Genomic DNA, 22,228 nt, shown 5'->3' with positions numbered 1-22,228 from the left:
CGACCGAGAGAGGAGCACGTGCAAATACACACACACACACACACACACACACACACACACACACACACACACATATATATATCTGTGTGTGTGTGTGTGTGTGTGTGTGTGTGTGTGTGTGTGTGTGTGTGTGTGTGTGTGTGTGTGTGTACTCTACTGCTTTCAACGAATGATTCATCAGAAACTATTTAGGGAGCTGTTTGCTTCCTAAATTATTTCTGCGGCATGTAAGTTATTCCAGATTGTCTAGTCTGAGCCACGGGACATTTTGGCAACATTCACTGTTTGACTCTTCACTTCATCCTATATTCACACTGACAAGATGTTTAGTGAATAGATGACTCTAGCTTGACAGTGCCACACTAGTATTTATGCTTTATGTTGACAGCTTCAGACACAGCATATTTTATCATCAATGTTGAGTGCCTCATTTATAACCAATTAATTCCAGTAAACATACAACTTTTTCATTAACTGAAAACTATTTCTTCACTTTCACTGTAATCTCCAGTGTGGTCTCAGACTTCCTTTCTGGATTTCAGTGGAAGAGTATGAAACATAGCATTCTGCAACCTGCAGTGACAATAATATGCAGCTTAGGATGCAACCTGAAACTGGATTTTCCTGATTTTCTAGTGATAATGAAGTTACGGCTTGTAGCAGTTTGTTTATTAAAGCAATGCCCACAAAAATTCAATGATGCATACCATATTTTGCAGAGCTGTGTGACAACATTCGTCAAGTGGAACTCAAGAAAAATTAACTTTTCATTGCCTTGAAACAAGCTCTAACATTTTGCACTGTGAAGCTGCTTGAAAATATTGGTCAATACACCATGTCACATAACACAGGAAATAATAAAATTGCCTTTTTATGGATGTTTGTACACATATTGTATCATCTCATAGCATTGTGATATAAAAATAAGTTACAAGTTAGTTAGAGAGTTCTTTGCGGCATGAAACATCAAGAGACTAAAGTGATACATTAAATTTCAGCTGTTCTTCAAAACACAACAATGAGAACACATGGAAAAGCAATTCTATCATTCAATGCTTCGTATTTACATTTATCACTTCTTTCAAAAATGAACAATTCTGAATGTCAAGCATTTATTGTACATAAATTATTGTGAGGGTGAATCAAAAAGTAAAACTACAGAACACCTTTATTTGGGTCCCATTTCATTACACAAGACCAGGGATCTGAGTACCACTTCTCCCAACAATGTGCCCTGCGTGTTGAGCATTATGCAGTCCCCCTTAGTAATTCATTAAAGAAGTTATTCAAGCTTCTGCCATACAATACTGAGCTTATTTCCATTTTCATGAGCCAAAAGTTGGCAGGTGACTCATCACTATGTTATAAAAAATTAAAAAGAACTTTTCCATACATGTTTCTTCATGTTCAGATAATTGCTGTTTCATCCAAAGATGTCAAGTCTGAGCTTAAAATGGAAAGACTATAAATAATAATAAAAAATGGTACTGAAACAAATGTCTTCTTTTAGGGAATTTACTTTTTGACTTAGCCTCATCAATAACACTACCATCACTAGTCATATATCAGTTTTTATTTGTATTTAATATGTTAACCAGAAGAGACACTTATACTTGTTTGGGGCACATGATTTTTTGTATGAAAGTGACACAGGATGCTTCTTTCATACAACAAGTATGTAAGTACTGTAAGACTACCTGCATCCTCTGATACTGTACATGACATGGGGCACATGATTTTTGTATGAAAGTGACACAGGATGCTTCTTTCATACAACAAGTATGTAAGTACTGTAAGACTCTCTGTATCCTCTGATACTGTACATGACATCTACACTGATTATCAGTAAGAACAGCATTTATAGAAGACTATGGTACACATTAGTTATCACTTTATGCCTTTTTATTTACTTTTGCAATCTATTTGCTTAAAGTATTGTGATGGTTAGGAATCCGCAGAAAATAATGGTTTGGAGTCCATAGAAAATACTTAGCACAACATTCGACAACAACTATATAAATATGTGGTTAACACGTTAAGAATTCAAAATTTAACATATTTAACATTGTTGGTTAAGGTTACAGTGTAGTTGTGTAACATCATAACAAAAGGTGTTGGCATTTAATGATACTCCAATTATTTGCTGCCGATCAACAGTAACATAAATAAGAAATATGCGCAACCCACAATTATTTTGTAGACTGCTAGGTTTCTTGATCAGTATTATATTTCAAACATATCAGTTCATTTTCTTTTACACAGCAAATTCAAAGTGTAGCACAATTTTAAAATTTTTCTTTGTTAGGCTATTTAGTTGTTTCAATGAATCAAAATAACAATACAAGTAATTTGGATCTGATGAGACTCAAATGAAAAACAAAATTCAAAAGCAATTAATAGGTAGACTACACCTACATTAAAAACCACAAATTAGTGGATAGTATGCTTGTAGCCTATATCCTGTCACAAAGCTACCAAAATCACAAAATATGTAATGCCCTTAATGACAATAACAACAGATTTCATCAGAATGCACCTGAAAACAAATTTCGATTCTGTAATAACAAATACCGATTCCATTTGCAAACTTGATCTATTTGACATTATTTCAACACTAGTGTTTAAACATTTAACCTGCCAGACTCAATCTGAAATGCAGTCCAAATTATTTCCCTCTTAGCCTGTCAGAGTGACAGAGTTATAGTATATTACACATATACTACACACAAAGGTCTTAAAAAACTTCTGAATGTTCTAAAAGTTTACTATTGATTCAAGATGAACTGATTCCACTGAGGTACCACCAGAAATTCATTTGGAAACTTTCTTATTTTTAAACTGAAAATGCAGACAGTGGTATACAACAATTAACACCACTCATTATGATAAGCACATAAGCTGCCATTACAGTTTTTCTGTACATTCTGGCAATGAAACACAAAGTCCACATGCGACTGAGGAACCATACACCATAGTACAAATACAAACAGCTTTGAATAAAACACTGAAATACTGGCATGACTAATGCAACTGCCCTACCAAGCATGATTACTGTTTTGCTAGTAATAATTTAGCCGTGTGCGTTATGAATGAAGTCTTTTCAACAGTAGCGGAACAACATTAATCTTTACCTGTCTAATTGTTTCAATGGTCTGACACAGTGAAAGAGACTGAAAACCTCCTACAATGATGCAAAAATGGAGATGACTATGGTGACCACGTATAACTTTGGATGTATGGAATGCATGGGCATATTTACACAACAAACTGTCTTAATGGTAAAAGTGAGCTTTGCAGAGTACATACTCCAGAGTTCGTGTAAAATCTGATACAATATGCCACACATTTTCCTTAATACTAAATGAATAATGAAATACTTCTGAAGGAAGAAAATCAGTCCCTGTTATATCAGTTCAAGACATGACCCAAACTATTAACCATTAAAAATGATCAATATGAAGTTGTCAAGTTTCACAGCTGTAAAGTTTATTCTTCACCCAGCTGCATTTGTTAAATACAACTGAGATAAGTAAGGCACAACTAGTAGCCTCATTTTGTCATCTTTTGCATTCCTGTTGATTTGTTTTCTTCAATATGTTTGTAAAGAGTAGAAATGTGCATGAATCATTATTATGAGCCCTCATGAACCAAGCATTATTAATTTGTGTTCCTCATGTTAGTCACTGAGCAGGGATATAACACTTCTCATCTTGAAACTGATTAAAGCTGTGGAGATGACTAGAGACATAAAAATGCAGACATATGAATTAGTCAGCTATGGCTGTACTCTTAAGTACAGCATTCCCTATGAACAGCAATGAACAGCATATCAGAAATACTGAATAACCTGCTAAGCATTATTTGTAAGAAATAAAGAAAGCACCAGATACATTTGTGTGTGTGTGCAGCATCAAATAACATAATTTGAATGTTTTAAAGCACAAGCCTTCTCAAGTAAACAACCATATTAGAAACAAAATCTCTGTCCATAATATCATCAAACATTTCATACATGCTCATTTTCTCTTCCTTACTGAATACATATAAAAAATTAGGAGCTATAAACCTGTGTTAAACATACAACATTTCAGGTCACCTTGTAACAAAAGTATGTCCAGTGCTTTAGAAGTAGCACAGCATGGTTCCAACGTAGTCAGGAAATTGCTATAAATGCAAGCAGTGTTTGAAAAGTGATTAAATCTTTGAATTTGTTAACAATATAATGAAAGTCTAACGTCTCTTCTTTCCTGTGAGCCAATTCTCCATTTTTTATAAATTAATTACAACACTCTGAAACAGTTTTTGTTTACAGTTAGCATACTCCTACAAATTTCCTCAAACTTACAACTGCTTCTGCAGCAAACTGATTCTTAACAAAATTTAGGTTTTGAGGAAGGCTATAATCAGTCTTCTTTATTGTGCTGCTTATCACTAACTTCTTCCTGTATAAAGTTTAGGCCAGCTCATTCCAAATTTCATGCACCAACCACTCATACAAAAAAGATTATGTAACAACAGAATAACCAAAATATTTGGTTCACTTTAACTGCTCCTTCTCTGCCACGAGACTTACATGACATGCATTACCTTACATGCGGAAACGCTTCACAATATCCAATATAAATATAGACATCATGTATGTCCACCTCCACAAGAAACTCCTTTTCATACACAAATTCACTATATTACAGCACCATTTGAGTTCTTTTTCATGATGGGTGGTGTGTAGCACGACCTTTCTTGCTGCTACCAAATGTAAACCAGGTGCCCATTTTTCGGCCCAGCGAATTACTTGAACTGTGACTTGTTGATGAGGATAGGTTGTGAAGACTTGCATCAAGGTTATTCACAGGGTGTGAAGAATCACGCTTGTAACTCTTCCCTAGAAAATAATACAGATACAAAATTATCGTTCATTTCGGATAAGTCAAAAATATAGTGCTCAGAAATGGTAGAATGCAATCACACTTGGCATTAGATAAATATCTTACAATTACACTATGTCTTCTAAAACATCTTTTCTGTATCAAGAATTTCTTTTTAATTTATCATTTTCAATGTGTTTATTCTAAATGTTGCCTTCATTATTTTCAACTCAGTTTACAAAACTCTTCTGTTATTCATTCTTGCATTCATTAAATGTGTGTCAGAAATGGATGCTGCTCACAATGAGATGCAATGTTTTGAGGTTTTAAATTTAAGTCCGATTTATTTTTACTTTCAACATACAACTGTTAAGGCAGTAGAATATAACTAACCTTTTTAGCATACAGCCACAGAATAAAAAACACTGAAATTCAGACCTTTAAATGCAACTTTACAGAGTTTTAGTATCTCATGATTAAAACTAACAATTATTTGCTAATACATAAAATCAACAGATCATTGGCAACGTTTTTTAAGCAATGAAGCAAAATATTCGCTATGGGTATATCACTGAATGGACCCAGAGAATGAAGTGGAAGAGCCACATTATGATATTTATCAAAATGCAGCTATATGCAAATACTATATCATAAATAAAACAAAGAAACAATATCTCTGGTACATTATGTGCACATACCTCGTGGTTTGCTCGGTGGCCGACGTCGTTGGCAGCGAGCAGCCATCCTGGCAAGTTGTCGGGCAGCTGGTGCGAACTCCAGCCCTTCACGAGCATCCTTATCTACAAGGCGACGTTCTTCTGCAAGAGCCTGCAGCCAGCGTGTCTTCTCAGCTGCCGAACGGCATGCGAAAACAAGCCCTCTCTCCCGACCCGAGCAGACTATTCGTACACAGTGTCTCACTGCTATTCCCAGCTGAGGATCTGTAAATTCACAGTAGAGCACTTCAGCTACATTTATTTCACATTACAAACAGCATAAAGTACCGGCAGTATACCTTTAAGTGAACTGCACATTTTCAGTTCATGTTACAAAGTGTACAACTTTGCTTCCGCCATTTTTTCCCCAACATCTGAGGCTTTAATGAAACAAATTGGTTACACATGTATCATCCAAAGTATTTTCCATCGCTGGCCACTACTTTCTCTGATATTTCAGGCAGTGTATGAATCCCACATCGAAAAAATTGTTCATCTTTTGAAGCGATCCAAAAATCGATCAAATTTGTGACTTCTTCATGAGATCGGAAGTGTTGGTCAGCCAGGCCAGGCGCCATTGATCTAAACAGGTGATAGTCAAGGACTTTCCATTTTAACTTTTCCAAGTACGCTTTGACCTCTTTTGCAACGTGGGGTCGAGCGTTGTCGTGCTGCAAAATCACTATATCGTGCCTCTCGCTGTATTGCGGCCATTTGTCTTTTAATGCTCTGCTCAGACACATTTATTGTGTTCGATAATGAGCATCTGTGATTGTTTCACTTGGTTTTAACACCACATAGTACACAATGCCGAGCTGGTCCCACCAAATGGAGAGCATGATCTTACAGCCATGAATATAAGGTCAGGCCGTTGACGTGGAAGCATGGCTGGGATATCCCCATGATTTTTTGTGTTTAGGGTTATCGTAATGAACCCATTTTTTGTCCCCCGTCACAATGCGATTCAGAAATCCCTTCAGTTTTTGCCTCTGTAGCAACCGTTCACAAACACACAAATGCTGTTCAATGTCTCTCTGTTTCAGCTCATGTAGGACCCAAGTTCCTTCTTTCTGAATCATGCCCACAGCCTTGAGTCGTTTTGAAATGGCTTGCTGTGCCACTCCCATTAATCATGCCAGTTTCTCTTGAGTATGACGCGAGTGTTTACTCAGCAATGTCTCCAATTCTGCATCTTTGAAAACATTCTCTCTTCCACCGCTATGCCAGTCTACGGCATTAAAATCACCGTTCTTGAAGCTTTGAAACCACTCACGACACGTTTTTTCACTAATAGCGTCCTTACCATACATATATGAGAGCATTCGATGAGACTCAGCTGCTGTTTTCTTCATATGGAAACAAAACAGTAACACCTCCCACAAATGAGAATTAGGCTCATAAACAGACATTTTTGATCTAGAACAACTTCATGATGCAGACACAAATCGACTAATGTTAGAATGAGGTTATGTTGACTGAGGTCCAAGCTAACTGCGTGATATCTGTGATCTGTTTCTTTCGACCGCTACTTACCGTTGTCACCGCCTACCGGAAGCAAGTTGTACACCTTGTACATCAATATTTTACTAATTATTACAACTACAAAAAAATGCAAGATCAATACATAATAGTTTCACGGGGGTACATTGTGTCAAATCCAGATCCACTTTGGAGATATGCAGTTGAAAATCAGAAAGCTATGCCATAATAATTTCAGACAAGTGTATGAACACCCCCTGAAATAGATTTCATGCTAATTTCACTATGTCTGGCAATACTGTAATCAAATCTGATCACAGTCTTCCAAGAATATGCAACAGTCCAGTTAGTTCAAGATGAACTTTTGCGGTTTTCCTAATCCACTTCCTGAGAATACCAGAATGATTACTACACAAGGTCAGAGCTGATTCTTTCTTGGATCTGTGCAACCTTGAAAAATCTTTACCCTTCGAAATTTCAGACAGGAAACTGACAATGTTTATGCCACAGAATGACACCACCTTCTTTGCGAGTGGTCAAATAAGTCTGGCTCTGAGCACTATGGGACTGAACATCCATGGTCATCAGTCCCCTAGAACTTAGAACTACTTAAACCTAACTAACCTAAGGACAGCACACAACACCCAGTCATCACGAGGCAGAGAAAATCCCTGACCCCGCCGGGAATCGAACCCGGGAACCCGGGCGTGGGAAGCGAGAACGCTACCGCACGACCACGAGCTGCAGACTCAAATAAGTCTAATAAGCCCTTGAGGTATTACAGGATTTGGAAAAAAATCATTCCTCATCAGCCCTTATTCGCTCCAGAGGCTACACTGATGCAATAGCTCCATACTTCACAATCCTATACAGCCCCATTTGCTCGACAAAAGATCCGAACAAAAAGACTGGAAAGTTGCACAGGTCACACCAATATTCAAGAAAGGCAATAGGAGTAATCCATTAAATTATACATCCATATTATTAACATCGATATGCAGCAGGATTTTGGAACATATGTTGTGTTCGAACATTATGAATTACCTTGGCGAGAACAGTCAACTGACACACAGTCAACACAGATTTAGAAAACATCATTCTTATGAAACACCAACTAGCTCTTTACTTACACAAGGCGTTGTGTGCTATCAAAAGGGATGTCAAATTGATTCCACATTTCTAGATTTTGACATTGTACCGTACAAGTGGCTTGTAATGAAATTGTGTGCTTATGGAATACCGTTTCAGTTATGCAACTGGATTCAGGATTTCCTGTCAGAGAAGTCACAGTTTGTAGTAAGTGACAGAACGTCACTGAGTAAAACAGAAGTGATTTCTGGCGTTTCAAAAGGTAGTTTTATAGGCCCTCTGCTGCTCATTGTCTACACAAATGGTTTAGCAGACAACCTGAGCAGCTGTCTTAGATTGTTTGCAGATGATGCTGTTGTTTATCATCTAGTAAAGTCATCAGAACACCAAAATGAATTGCAAAATAATGTAGATATCTATATGGTACAAAAATTGGCAACCAACCCTAAATAATGAAAAGTGTGACGTCATCCAGATGAGTGCTAAAAGGAAACCATTAAACTTCAATTACATGTTAAATCAATCAAATCTAGAGGCTGTAAATTCAAGTATATATCTATGAATTACAGTTGTGAATAACTTCAACTGATAACAACACATAGAAAATATTTTGAGGAAGGTGAACCAAGGACTGCATTTTACTGGGAGACTTAGAAGATGCAACAGATCTACTAAAAGAGACTGCCTACGCTATGCTTGTCCATCCTATTTTGCGGTACTGTTGTGCATTGTGGGATCCTTACCAAATAGGATTAATGGAATACATCAAGAAAGTTCAAAGAAGAACAGCACATTTTGCATTACTAAGAAATAGGGGAGAGAATGTCATGGACATGATACAGGATTTGGGGTGAACATCATCAAAAGAAAGGTGTTTTTCCTTGTGGAGGGATCTTCACACAAAATTTCAATCACCAACTTTCTCCTCTGAATGTCAAAACTCTTTGTTGATGCCAACCTATTCAGGGAGAAATGATCATCACAATAAAATAAGGAAAATCAGAGCTCATATGGACAGATTTAGGTGTTTGCTTTTTCTCTGCACTGTTCGAGATGGAATAATAGAATGGTTCAAATGGATCTGATAACTATGGGACTTAACATCTGAGGTCATCACTCCCCTAGAGCTTAGAACTACTTAACCTAAGTAACCTAAGAACATCACACACATCCATGCCCGAGGCAGGATTCGAACCTGCAACCGTAGCAGTTGCGCGATTCCAGACTGAAATAATAGGGTATTAGTTTGAAGGTTGTTCGATGAACCCTCTGCCAGGCACTAAGTGTGATTTGCAGAGTAGCCACATGGATGTAATGTAGAGACACAAGGGGCGAATACGATTCTTCAAACCCAAACCCCAGGATGACAGAGACTGACTTATAGTGAGTCCTCATTACAGGTGAGTCTCTCTCAACTCCTCTTTTTTTAACCTTACCCAGTCTGCCCCACTCTCTTCCCTGAGAAAAGAATTAATAGTTCTAAAAGCTAGGACTATGTCATCATTTTTACTTTTAGGCATATCTATCGGCAGTACTAAACATTTCATCTTCTGGAGATAAGTACAAGTCAGAAGTTTAGTCTCATATTTATCAATTGTGTAATTACTGTAGATGTGTGGATGGACCAATTCCTGAGGATTCTTCCAATGAATCATCTGGATCTCCTTTACTTGTGAATAGTTTTATGTGATCATTCCATTTTAAATCACTTTGTATGCAAACTCCTAGATTTTTTGTATGGATATAACTGCTTCCAGTGATTGTTCTGCAATCATGATATCATCCAATAACGGGGCTTCCTATTAAATTTATGTCCAGAATCAATTGCCAAGCCATGCACCAAGCATATTCTGCACGTCTTCCTGAGTTTTGGTGCAAGATTTATTGTTGCAACAATGCATATGGAGCACACAAAATAATTACATTTACAGATCAGTAGCACAAGCGGTGTTGAGGTACCAATTTTCAAACATTGAGAGTTCTCAGTATATAACAGTATCATCCACAAAAATCTGGAAAAAATCACATCTTGAGTGAAGTGGAAACCTCTAAAAGGTAGTACTATTTTTTTTCCTGGCAGTGTATATATTATAAAAAGTAATGATCCTATAACACTCCCACGGACTATGGCTGAAGTTATTTTTACACCTAAAGACTGCTCTTCGTTGGGGATAATAGGCTGTATTCCATTTTCTAGAAACTGTTCCATCCAATCACACAGCTGGTCTGAGACTTCTTATACTTGTATTTTGTTCATTTGGAAACATTGCAGAACTGTATCAAACACCTGGAGACCAGGGATTGTTGTTTCTGAAACCCATGCTGATTCCTGCAGGGGAGATTTTTGTTTTCCAGAAATGTTGTTAATACTCGAGCATAAAATGTGTTTGGCAACCGTTCTCGAAGACGAGAATGACCTGCACTTTTTTCCATTCTTTATGAACACTTCACTCCTCCAGCAACCTACCTCATACTTCTGCTAGAAGAGGAGCAAGTTATTTCACATACTCTATTTACATGGGATTGCTGAAAAATAATGCCTCAAATTTTTTTATGTGGAATCTATTAAAGATTTTTAAATAAAACAAGTGTTATTAGCATTCTAAATCTTTAATCTCCACGTCTACATATTTGCAGCCCTCTGTTGCTAGAAGGCTCCGAACTGTAGCACGAAACACAGTGGTATGCAACATAATTACGTCAGCACAAGAGAAACAGCATGCTATAATCTAGTTTTGAATCCAAAGAGTTTATCCAAACATGGAGCATCCTCTCCTTCAGCACGACAATGTGAGACAACACATCTGCAACGATCCAGCATCTGAGGTTCGCTGTTATCGATCATCTTCCATTCAGTCCTTATTCAGTCACATTCGATTTTCATCTGTTTCCAAAACTTAAAAAATACCATCAAAGACTTCATTTTGATACGGATGAAGTGATGCAAGCAGAGGTGAGGTTGTAGTTCCATCAACAAAGTCAAACATTCTATACTGAAGGTATCAACAAACTGGTCTCTTGTTGGGAGAAATGTGTTTGTCATCAGGGTGACTAGGTTGAGAAATAAATATGTAAACATGAAGAATAAAGATGCAGAATGTTGATATTTGCTTTTATTTAAAAAGCTTTAGTTTCCACATAAAAAATTTGGAGGCATTATGTTTCAGCATTCCCTTGCCGAATCATATTGGTATCCTATCAGGTCCAGTAGCCTTTCCTCTGTTGAGCAATTTCACTTGCTTTTTCTATCCTAGGGTCACTTATTTTGATATCTGTCATTTTGAAGTTTGTTTAGCAATTTAAATGACAAACGACTGTATGATCTTACACAGTGAAATAGTTCCGGAAATAAACAATTAGTGTTTCAGTTCTCTGTGTCAACCTCCGCTTTGATGTTTTTTGGGTCATGGAGTATCTGGACAGATGGCTTTGATCCATTTACTTATTTAACATAAGATCAAAGCTTCTTAGGATTTTCTGTCAAGTCAATAGATACAATTTTACTTTTGAATTCACTGAAAGCCTTACACACGGCTCTCCTTACGCTGATTTTGACTTTGTTCAGTTTTTGTTTGTCTGTGAGGCTTTCACTACTTTTAAGTTTGCACTGAAGCTCTCTTTGCTTTTGTAGTAGCTTTCTAACACGGCTCTCGAAACACAGCGAGTCTTCCCTGTCCCTCACAACTTTGCTCAGCACAGACTCATCTAATGTATATTGTACTATATTCCAAAACTTTGTCCATTGATACTCAGTATTATCAGTGCTGGACTACTTAGGAAATCTGAGATCCGTTTTCTGTTGCTCTTGTTAAGCACAAATATCTTCCTGTCTCTCTTTATATTCCTGTTTATTGCCATTAAATGAAGCTTTAATGGCTTTATGATCACTGATTTCCTGATATTGGCTAACTAAGTAGAAAGTTCAGGTCTGTTTGTCACTATGAGATCCACATATTATCTTTGCAAGTCAATTCTTTGATTAACTGCTCAAGATAATTTTCAGATAACGCATTTAGAACAATTTCACACAATTCTGTATCTGTATTACCCACTCTAATCACTTGAGTCTCCCAGGCCAATACATGAAAGTTGAAAATGTGTGCAAATTATTCTCCAAGTTTCCCTTCTAATGTTATGGAATGCTTTTAGAAAATAACAAGACATGATTTCCATGTTTGTTGACAGGGAATGAAATAAATGAGATGTAGTACAGCTGTGTGTGGTAATTCACTTGCAAGTACAATACTGACAGACAAGGTAAAATATAGTTATATGTTCTGCTTATATCAGCAGGAAATGGTTATTACAATATTACTGCATACAGATACACAGACAATTATTGCATTGGCTACATAAAGCCATCAGAAACAGAAATTTGACAACTAGCTCTCTATTCTCACTACTACAAAGGAAAAGGTCACTTTTTAATATAATGCAAGACAGGGATCTATTACAAATTAGATCAATGACCTTAACTGGATATTCACTACATACCGAGAACACCCTAAATAAAAAGGAAGACTGGTGTCTAAGATCCCACCAACAGACAAGGTCATTGGAAAGAGGGCAAATGCTTACGTAGGGAAGGAAGTCAATCATTTCCTTTTGAAGGGAATCATCCTAGCATTTACCTTAAGTGAGTTGGAAAAACGATGGAAAGGCCTAAACATGGATAGTCGGTTGGGATTTTGAACCTTCATTCTCCTGAACATAAGTTCAGTGTTCTAACCATTGTACCACCTCATTCGGTGTGTGACCAACACATCATAAAAACTCCGAAACATCATTTGAGACCCGTTTGGGTTGTATGGTGATTGTTCCTTTCTGAAAGTGACAAAATGTCATAAATCTAATTTGAATTCTTCATATGTAGCCAGAGCAGCATATTATGACAATGACAGCACTCAGGATGACATAAAAAGTGAATAATATTAGCACACAAGGGCAGAGTATGGAAAAAGGAGGTGGCATCTCTATAGACTACAAAGGTAGAAGTCATGCCCCCAAAATACTATGTGATTCCAATGTTCTTCTGACTTGAACCTATCTGTGCATACTTCATGCATTCCATTATCATCATCATCATCTACTGAAGCATATCAACATTTTCACCCAAGATATCCCTCTAAATTTTGCACAAATCTATCCGAGGAGCCAGCAGCTTCTCTCAGGGTAGCAGCTCTCCTGGCCAATTTACCATGTCAAATTTAATTTAGGAAGCAAATATACTTTACAGTAGTTTAATGATTGTTAATTATTAATGTACTTTCCAATGGCTACTGTGCTTATGACAGATAAAGGTAACAATTTACTCTTCACTGAAATATAAATAGATATCATTCAGATATTTCTTATCTGAAAAAAGAAAACTCACCTTTTCCATCAGGCACATCAATAACCTCACTTGCATCCAGAAGTATTCTACCCTTGTAGACAAAAACGTTTCTTTTCAAGATGTCCTGAAAAAAAAAAAGGGTAATAAACATGTACATTGATACAAGGGCTATTCAGAAAGTAGATTACATTTTTGCCTGCAGCAACAATGTGTGGGGGTAACACAGTCATACTGTTATCTGAGCATTTGTCTGTTCAATCAGTATCCAGCCATGCTAACATGAGGTTCATCTCATTTCCCGTTATTTCACAATAAAAGTTTTGAACTGTCTGCAATCGAAAATCTTGCAGTGCAAGTTGTTAAGTGCTCTCAGTAATGAGGTTTTTGTTGGCAAAACACTATAAACTGATTGAAATTTATCGGCAACTTTGTGAAGTGTACAAAAGTAACATAATTGCTGAAGGTGGAGTCTGCTCATGGTTCATTACGTTTAAATGTGGCCAAATTAATGTTCATAATAAAGAGCACGGTGGACGAGCAAGCATTGTGACTCATGAACTGGTTGCAAAAGTTTATGAGAAGAGTCAAAAAAATTACTGTTTCACAATGACCCAGTGACTACCACCTGTTTCCAAAGATTAAGACCTGGCTCGCAACACAATGCTTTGACGATGATACAGAACTGCGGGAGGATGTAACTAATTAGTTGAAGTTGTGTGGAGACTATATTGAAAAGTAGTATATCAGTGTTGTTTTCAAATGAATAAAACCTTTCTTGTTTCCTATAATTTTTTTAACACCAAAACGTAATCTACTTTCTGAACAGCCCTCATAGATTGCCTCTTGAGCCAAAATGCTCTTGATGATGATATTTCTCCTGCACTACATGAACTCTTACCTTCTTGCAGTAGACAAGTTGATGATCAAACAGAAACAAAGTTATGTTATTGGTCCACATTCCAGTTGTCACACGTATTACTTCACCATGGTGAATTAATTGAGAACTGACTTCTATCAGATCTTCTCCCTGAAATAAATATTATGTACTAAACAATATCAACGGATAATCCATTTTATAAAGAAAAATAATCCTATTATTTTTAGCATAAATTACACAAGTCAGCTGGATTTAACAATAGTGGCTACAGCAATGACAGAACTTGATGATGTTTCCAAATAATCCTTTATCTACAATCAGTCTCAATCTTCCTCTATGGACATCTTTTCAGAAAATACTATTAATACACAACAATATCATACAACACAACAAGTTCCTCTAACTTTCTGCTCATCTGTTACTACAGCATGCAAGAGTCACTGCTATCATTGCTACAATGTCCTGTTGTATTGATGTACTTACTTCCCAGCCTTCTACTCTCTGTTGCCAAGCAGCAAGCTTCTCCAGGCTCTCCATTCTACGTTTCCGCTCATTTATAAGGACAGCCACATTCCTCATTGCTTCAAGAGCTTCTTTAATTTTTTCATAATCAGGATGATCAACCTGCAACAAAACAAGTTTTCTTTACTTTTTGAAATAAGCTATGTAATTTAAGCAACAATTTTAAAATATCAGTAATCAAAGAAACACCCTCATCAAAGATACATACCTTGGTATACTTCAGAAGCTCTGCAAGCTGAAGAGGGTATTTGCATATCCTTTGTACTGGAGTGAGAAGGTAGCCATCCAGTGGAATTTCTATAAGACCACGCATGAGCCTACAAGCTTCAAAGAACTTGCTGTAGCTGTTGTGCTGATACAGCTCTTGAAGTGTTGCAGTAGCCATAGGTTGACTGTTACAATACTCAGAGTATATTCGAAATCCAGACCTCTGAATAACACACACACACACAAAAAAACATATTATTAGGTCAAACTCAACGGGTGAGATCGCAAGCTCAGCCTCTGCCCCTACTGCTACACATATATGTGCATGTGTACATTTTTATTCACTGTTTTAACATAGAATTCATAAAGGATGATAATTAAGGATTTTAAGTAAAGACTTAATACATAGTACAAAGCATGAGGAATAGATTAGACAACCTACCAACCAGTATGTGAAAGCAAGTGTACCTGATGTCAGTTCCAGTTTGTCAGTTGTTTTCTGCCATGTCACTTTAATTTTACTCAGATTTCTTACAGTTATTTCCTTGCACGCTAATTTCTTTGATGCCTATTTCTCAATGGGCAGTTTCTATTCCAGGGTGAATAATAATTGCAAAAAAAACTACTTACAGGATCACAGGTCTTACAAAACTGGCTAATAAGCTTATTAGACATTATTTTGTGTTTCTGCTGTCTATTCTTCAGTCACTGAAGGAAGCTGTGCTTTTTCTTTACTATTTACTCTCACCCAATTGTTGTATCTTCTACATTTATTTTACCAGTTCATCTTTCTTTTGTAATTTCTCAGGCTTTCAATTCTTGCTGGCTGCTGCCAATGCAGTGTTAATTTCGACACCATCATATCCTGCATAGTATTCTAAGACCATGGTTGTGCAATACTTGCAAAATTCCATCTCCTCCAATTTTTGACAAACCCTTTTTGTCATAATTTTATCAGTCATTTGGATTCGTTTCTCCAACAATGGAAAACCCAGGATTGAATGCAACAATATTATGGAAAGGAAAGTTGCCACTCACCATATAGCGGAGATGCCGAGTCTCAGATAGGCACAACAAAAAGACTGTCACAAATAAAGCTTTCCGGCCATAAGGCCTTTGTCAAAAATAGACGACACACACACACACACACACACACACACACACACACACACACACACACACACACACACACACACACACACACAAAACTGCAGTCTCTCAGGAACATTGGCTACAGTTGCCTGAAACTGCAGTCGTGTGTGTGTGTGTGTGTGTGTGTGTGTGTGTGTGTGTGTTGTCTATTTTTTATGAAAGCCCAGGCCTTATGGGCTGAAAGTTTTGTGACAGTCTTTTTATGGTGTCTATTTGAAACTGAGCATCTCCGCTACATGGCAAATGGAAACTTTCCTTTTCATAATGTTGTTGGAGTCATTTCTGATATTCACAAAATTTCTACCATATTGGGATAAAAATAAAATAACAATTTACAAGAATTTTTTGAATGATTCCATTCTTAATAACTGTGGAATAAGTTCACAGAAAATTATATGTAAAACTGCTTTAAATTTAGTTATAATGCACGACTTACAAGACAGAATGTGGAAAGTGTAATTTCACAGCCACTAACATCACCACCATCACTCCCACTGCACCATTCCCAATTCAAGCAAACTACATGTTAGCAGTTAAAGTAATTTTCTGCTTTTAGATTTATTTCTCCTTACAGTTTTCACATCCTGTCAGTACCAATTGAATACCTCAATTTACTACAGGAGGAAGATGTGACCAGTGTTTAACATCCCGTTGATATCAAGGTCATTAGAGGCGGCACGAGGTCAGATTAGGGTAGGATGGAAAAGGTATGCGACCCTTTCAAAGGCGCCGTCCAAGCTTTTGCCTTGAGTGATTTAGGGAGATCTTGGAAAACCTACATCAGGCTGGCCAGATGCGAGTTTGAACCGTCGTCCTTCCGAATATGAGTCCAATCAATGTGCTAACCACTGTGCTACACCACGCACTCCCTCTGATAGAGCCTATCTCCGTTTTAGGATTCTTATTCCACACAGAATCCTTAGTAACTGTGCAGAATCTGTCTGAATTCATCCATGTTCCCAACAGTGTTTTGTGACATACTGTTTGTGGCAGCACTTTAGTGCAATCCTGAACAATCTGCAGTTTTGTTTTCTTTGCAGTTATCAAATTTCAGATCTTCTCAGCTAGCCAGTAATTGTTGGCACTGCATATGTATTCATGTTGATAACTGATGTTATTGTCTTCCCTAGATATGAACTCCCTCTTTATAAACTTACTGATTGTCCCACTGTGCTCATAGGCAAGATGCTTGAACCACACTGTAATGTCTTAACTTGGCTCCAATGCTAGGTGTCTTCTTGTCGTAAAACCTTTTCACCAGATAATGGGCTCCATGTAACTTTAAGACCCTAACACTGATTTGTCCCTATTATGGCCTATCCTCCGGAATTATCACCTCACCTAAATATCTCAATTTCTTGACTTTATGTATTCTTCCATACTTGGTGCTCATACACTTGGGTTCATAATTGAGGTTTGGCACATAATAATAAGTTTGCAAACTTACATGTGTCAAAAAACATTCACCAATGCAAGATCGATGTGGAGCATCCCAGTCCACACATTGCTCAAGGTCTTCCAGAAAGTTCGACTGGAATTGTAGCAACTCTTCCAAATTCCCAAAGATGGTGTTAATCTGCTCTGGGGAAAACATATCTGTTCTCCTCTTACATTCTGCAAGATAACCCTGCAAAATAATTAAAGAATGCCAATGAAAATTTTATGCAGCTTTTCATTTTCACAAGTATAATAGTATTTTAATCAGAGACAGCTAAAGAAGTTGTATCAATCAGGCTGGGGCAAAGCCACAATGAAAAATTTTCGTAATCACCATATTTTGGAAGCAAACCTTCTGTCAGTCACAAAATGGAGGAAATGTGAGTGAATATTCTAATAGTGATTGAATACACATTCCACGTGGGAAAAATATATCTAAAAACACAGATGATGTGACTTACCGAACGAAAGTGCTGGCAGGTCGATAGACACACAAACACAAACATACACACAAAATTCAAGCTTTCACAACAAACTGTTGCCTCATCAGGAAAGAGGGAAGGAGAGGGAAAGACAAAAGGATGTGGGTTTTAAGGGAGAGGGTAAGGAGTCATTCCAATCCCAGGAGCGGAAAGACTTACCATAGGGGGAAAAAAGGAAAAAAGGACAGGTATACACTCGCACACACACACATATCCATCCGCACATACACAGACACAAGCAGACATTTGTAAAGGCAAAGAGTTTGGGCAGAGATGTCAGTTGGGTGGAAGTAAAGAGGCAAAGATGTTGTTGAAAGACAGGTGAGGTATGAGTGGCGGCAAATTGAAATTAGCGGAGATTGAGGCCTGGCGGATAACGAGAAGAGAGGATATACTGAAGGGCAAGTTCCCATCTCCGGAGTTCTGACAGGTTGGTGTTAGTGGGAAGTATCCAGATAACCCGGACGGTGTAACACTGTGCCAAGATGTGCTGGCCGTGCACCAAGGCATGTTTAGCCACAGGGTGATCCTCATTACCAACAAACACTGTCTGCCTGTGTCCATTAATGCGAATGGACAGTTTGTTGCTGGTCATTCCCACATAGAAAGCTTCACAGTGTAGGCAGGTCAGTTGGTAAATCACGTAGGTGCTTTCACACGTGACTCTGCCTTTGATCGTGTACACCTTCCGGGTTACAGGACTGGAGTAGGTGGTGGTTGGAGAGTGCATGGGACAGGTTTTACATCGGGGGCGGTTACAAGGGTAGGAGCCAGAGGGTAGGGAAGGTGGTTTGGGGATTTCATAGGGATGAACGCAGGTTAGTCTGATGGAACCAAAGGAGTTGAGGTTGGAGAGGAAATTCTGGAGTTCTTCTTCACTGTGAGTCCAGATCATGAAGATGTCATCAATAAATCTGTACCAAACCTTGGGTTGGCAGGCCTGGGTAACGCAGGTTAGGTGGACGGCGGGAAAGACACTCTTGGTGGAGTGGGGAGGATTTCATGAAGGATGGATCTCATTTCAGGGCAGGATTTGAGGAAGTCGTATCCCTGCTGGAGAGCCACATTGAGAGTCTGATCCAGTCCCGGAAAGTATCCTGTCACAAGTGGGGCGCTTTTGGGGTTCTTCTGTGCGAGGTTCTGGGTTTGAGGAGATGAGGAAGTGGCTCTGGTTAATTGCTTCTGTACCAGGTCGGGCGGGTAGTTGCGGGATGCGAAAGCTGTTTTCAGGTTGTTGGTGTAATGGTTCAGGGATTCCGTACTGGAGCAGATTCGTTTGCCACGAAGACCTAGGGACCGTTTGATGTGGAATGGGTGGCAGCTGTCATAATGGAGGTACTGTTGCTTGTTGGTGGGTTTGATGTGGACAGACGTGTGAAGCTGGCCATTGGACAGGTGGAGGTCAACGTCAAGGAAACTGGCATGGGATTTTGAGTAGGACCAGGTGAATCTGATGGAACCAAAGGAGTTGAGGTTGGAGAGGAAATTCTGGAGTTCTTCTTCACTGTGAGTCCAGATCATGAAGATGTCATCAATAAATCTGTACCAAACCTTGGGTTGGCAGGCCTGGGTAACCAAGAAGGCTTCCTCTAAGCGACCCGTGAATAGGTTGGCGTACAAGGGGGCCATGCTGGTGCCCATGGCTGTTCCCTTTAATTGTTGGTATGTCTGGCCTTCGAAAGTGAAGAAGTTGTGGGTCAGGATGAAGCTGGCTAAGGTAATGAGGAAAGAGGTTTTTGGTAGGGTGGCAGGTGATCGGCGTGAAAGGAAGTGCTTCATCGCAGCGAGGCCCTGGACGTGCGGAATATTTGTGTATAAGGAAGTGGCATCAATGGTTACAAGGATGGTTTCCAGGGGTAACAGACTGGGTAAGGATTCCAGGCATTCGAGAAAGTGGTTGGTGTCTTTGATGAAGGATGGGAGACTGCATGTAATGGGTTGAAGGTGTTGATCTACGTAGGCAGAGATACGTTCTGTGGGGGCTTGGTAGCCAGCTACAATGGGACGGCCGGGATGATTGGGTTTGTGAATTTTAGGAAGAAGGTAGGGGTGCGGGGTGTAGGTGGGGTCAGGAGGTTGATGGAGTCAGGTGAAAGGTTTTGTAGGGGGCCTAAGGTTCTGAGGATTCCTTGAAGCTCCGCCTGGACATCAGGAATGGGATTACCTTGGCAAACTTTGTATGTAGTGTTATCTGAAAGCTGACGCAGCCCCTCAGCCACATATTCCCGACGATCAAGTACCACGGTTGTGGAACCCTTGTCCGCCGGAAGAATGACGATGGATCGGTCAGCCTTCAGATCACGGATAGCCTGGGCTTCAGCAGTGGTGATGTTGGGAGTAGGATTAAGGTTTTTTAAGAAGGATTGAGAGGCAAGGCTGGAAGTCAGAAATTCCTGGAAAGTTTGGAGAGGGTGATTTTGAGGAAGAGGAGGTGGGTCCCGCTGTGGCGGAGGACGGAACTGTTCCAGGCAGGGTTCAATTTGGATGGGGTCTTGGGGAGTTGGACCATTAGGAGTAGGATTAGGATCATTTTTCTTTGTGGCAAAGTGATATTTCCAGCAGAGAGTACGGGTGTAGGGCAGTAAATCTTTGACAAGGGCTGTTTGGTTGAATCTGGGAGTGGGGCTGAAGGTGAGGCCTTTGGATAGGACAGAAGTTTCGGATTGGGAGAGAGGTTTGGAGGAAAGGTTAACTACTGAATTAGGGTGTTGTGGTTCCAGATTGTGTTGATTGGAATTTTGAGGTTTTGGGGGGAGTGGAGCTGGAACTGGGAGATTGAGTAGATGGGAGAGACTGGGTGTGTGTGCGCAATGAGAGGAGGTTGAGGTTTGCTGGAAAGGTTGTGAAGGGTGAGTGAGTTGCCTTTCCGGAGGTGGGAAACCAGGAGATTGGATAGTTTTTTGAGGTAGAGGGTGGCATGCTGTTCTAATTTGCGATTGGCCTGTAGGAGGATGCTCTGAACAGCCGGTGTGGATGTGGGAGAGGAGAGTGTAATCTGGCTAGGGCGAAGGCATGTTTGCGGAGGGAATGTAAATAAAACTTAATGGGGTCGTTGTGGGGATGTTGTGAGGGTGACATGGTATTAGAAGGTGGAAAGTGTAACATGAGGCTGAAATGAAAATGAAAATAAAAATATATGGCGAGAGATAAGGTGAACTAGAAAGCAACTGGAGATCTGATGTGAAAAAAGGCGAAAAGGTGTTGGTTATAGCTGGGCTATGTTGATCCTGTGGTGAACTTGGGTTGGTAGACAACGATGTGCACAAAGGTTATGTGGTTGTGTTGCCGCCAAAACACGTTAAAGGGTGGAGCAATTCGAGAAAATTTAGAAAAAACTACGTGTAAATGTAATGGTTTTGTGGTGGCAGATTGTGAAAATGAGGCTAACAATTGTCTGACGAAGAAATAATGACGATAAAACCTGTGGGAAGCGGCTGAAAAAGATCAGTGACGTGGGAAAAACAGAAATGGAAAAAAAGCGAAAGTTATTGGAACTGGCCAAAATGACTGTTTAATAGCTGAAAGGAACTGTTTGTGAACTTGAAACGGTGGATTTTGTAGCAGCAGTATTGTTGAAAGCGGAATACTGCTGCTTCCCACAGGTTTTATCGTCATTATTTCTTCGTCAGACAATTGTTAGCCCCATTTTCACAATCTGCCACCACAAAACCATTACATTTACACGTAGTTTTTTCTAAATTTTCCCGAATTGCTCCACCCTTTAACGTGTTTTGGCGGCAACACAACCACATAACCTTTGTGCACATCGTTGTCTACCAACCCAAGTTCACCACAGGATCAACATAGCCCAGCTATAACCAACACCTTTTCGCCTTTTTTCACATCAGATCTCCAGTTGCTTTCTAGTTCACCTTATCTCTCGCCATATATTTTATTTTCATTTTCATTTCAGCCTCATGTTACACTTTCCACCTTCTAATACCATGTCACCCTCACAACATCCCCACAACGACCCCATTAAGTTTTATTTACATTCCCTCCGCAAACATGCATTCGCCCTAGCCAGATTACACTCCCATATTTTATTTTCCCAGGCTTGTCTGACA

At 38.9% G+C, this 22,228-nt stretch overlaps 1 protein-coding gene across 1 annotated transcript in view; it reads right to left on the bottom strand.

Moving 5' to 3' along the window:
- Window positions 1–1,553: 1,553 nt before the first annotated feature.
- Window positions 1,554–22,228, bottom strand: part of LOC126235492 (spermatogenesis-associated protein 13) — a 104,985-nt gene continuing 84,310 nt past the window's right edge. The window contains exons 14-20 of the mRNA XM_049944211.1: window positions 17,690–17,869; window positions 15,092–15,313; window positions 14,845–14,985; window positions 14,383–14,511; window positions 13,524–13,608; window positions 5,564–5,806; window positions 1,554–4,882 (exon numbers count right to left, since the gene is read on the bottom strand). Of these exons, the coding sequence (XP_049800168.1) occupies window positions 4,710–4,882; window positions 5,564–5,806; window positions 13,524–13,608; window positions 14,383–14,511; window positions 14,845–14,985; window positions 15,092–15,313; window positions 17,690–17,869 (1,173 nt within the window). The 3' untranslated portion in view covers window positions 1,554–4,709. The remainder of the gene's footprint in view (window positions 4,883–5,563; window positions 5,807–13,523; window positions 13,609–14,382; window positions 14,512–14,844; window positions 14,986–15,091; window positions 15,314–17,689; window positions 17,870–22,228) is intronic.

Source organism: Schistocerca nitens, chromosome 2, assembly GCF_023898315.1.
Source record: "Schistocerca nitens isolate TAMUIC-IGC-003100 chromosome 2, iqSchNite1.1, whole genome shotgun sequence".
NCBI lineage: Eukaryota > Metazoa > Arthropoda > Insecta > Orthoptera > Acrididae > Schistocerca > Schistocerca nitens.
The sequence above is the reverse complement of the archived record's forward strand: the minus strand, read 5'-3'. Positions and strand labels throughout refer to the sequence as shown.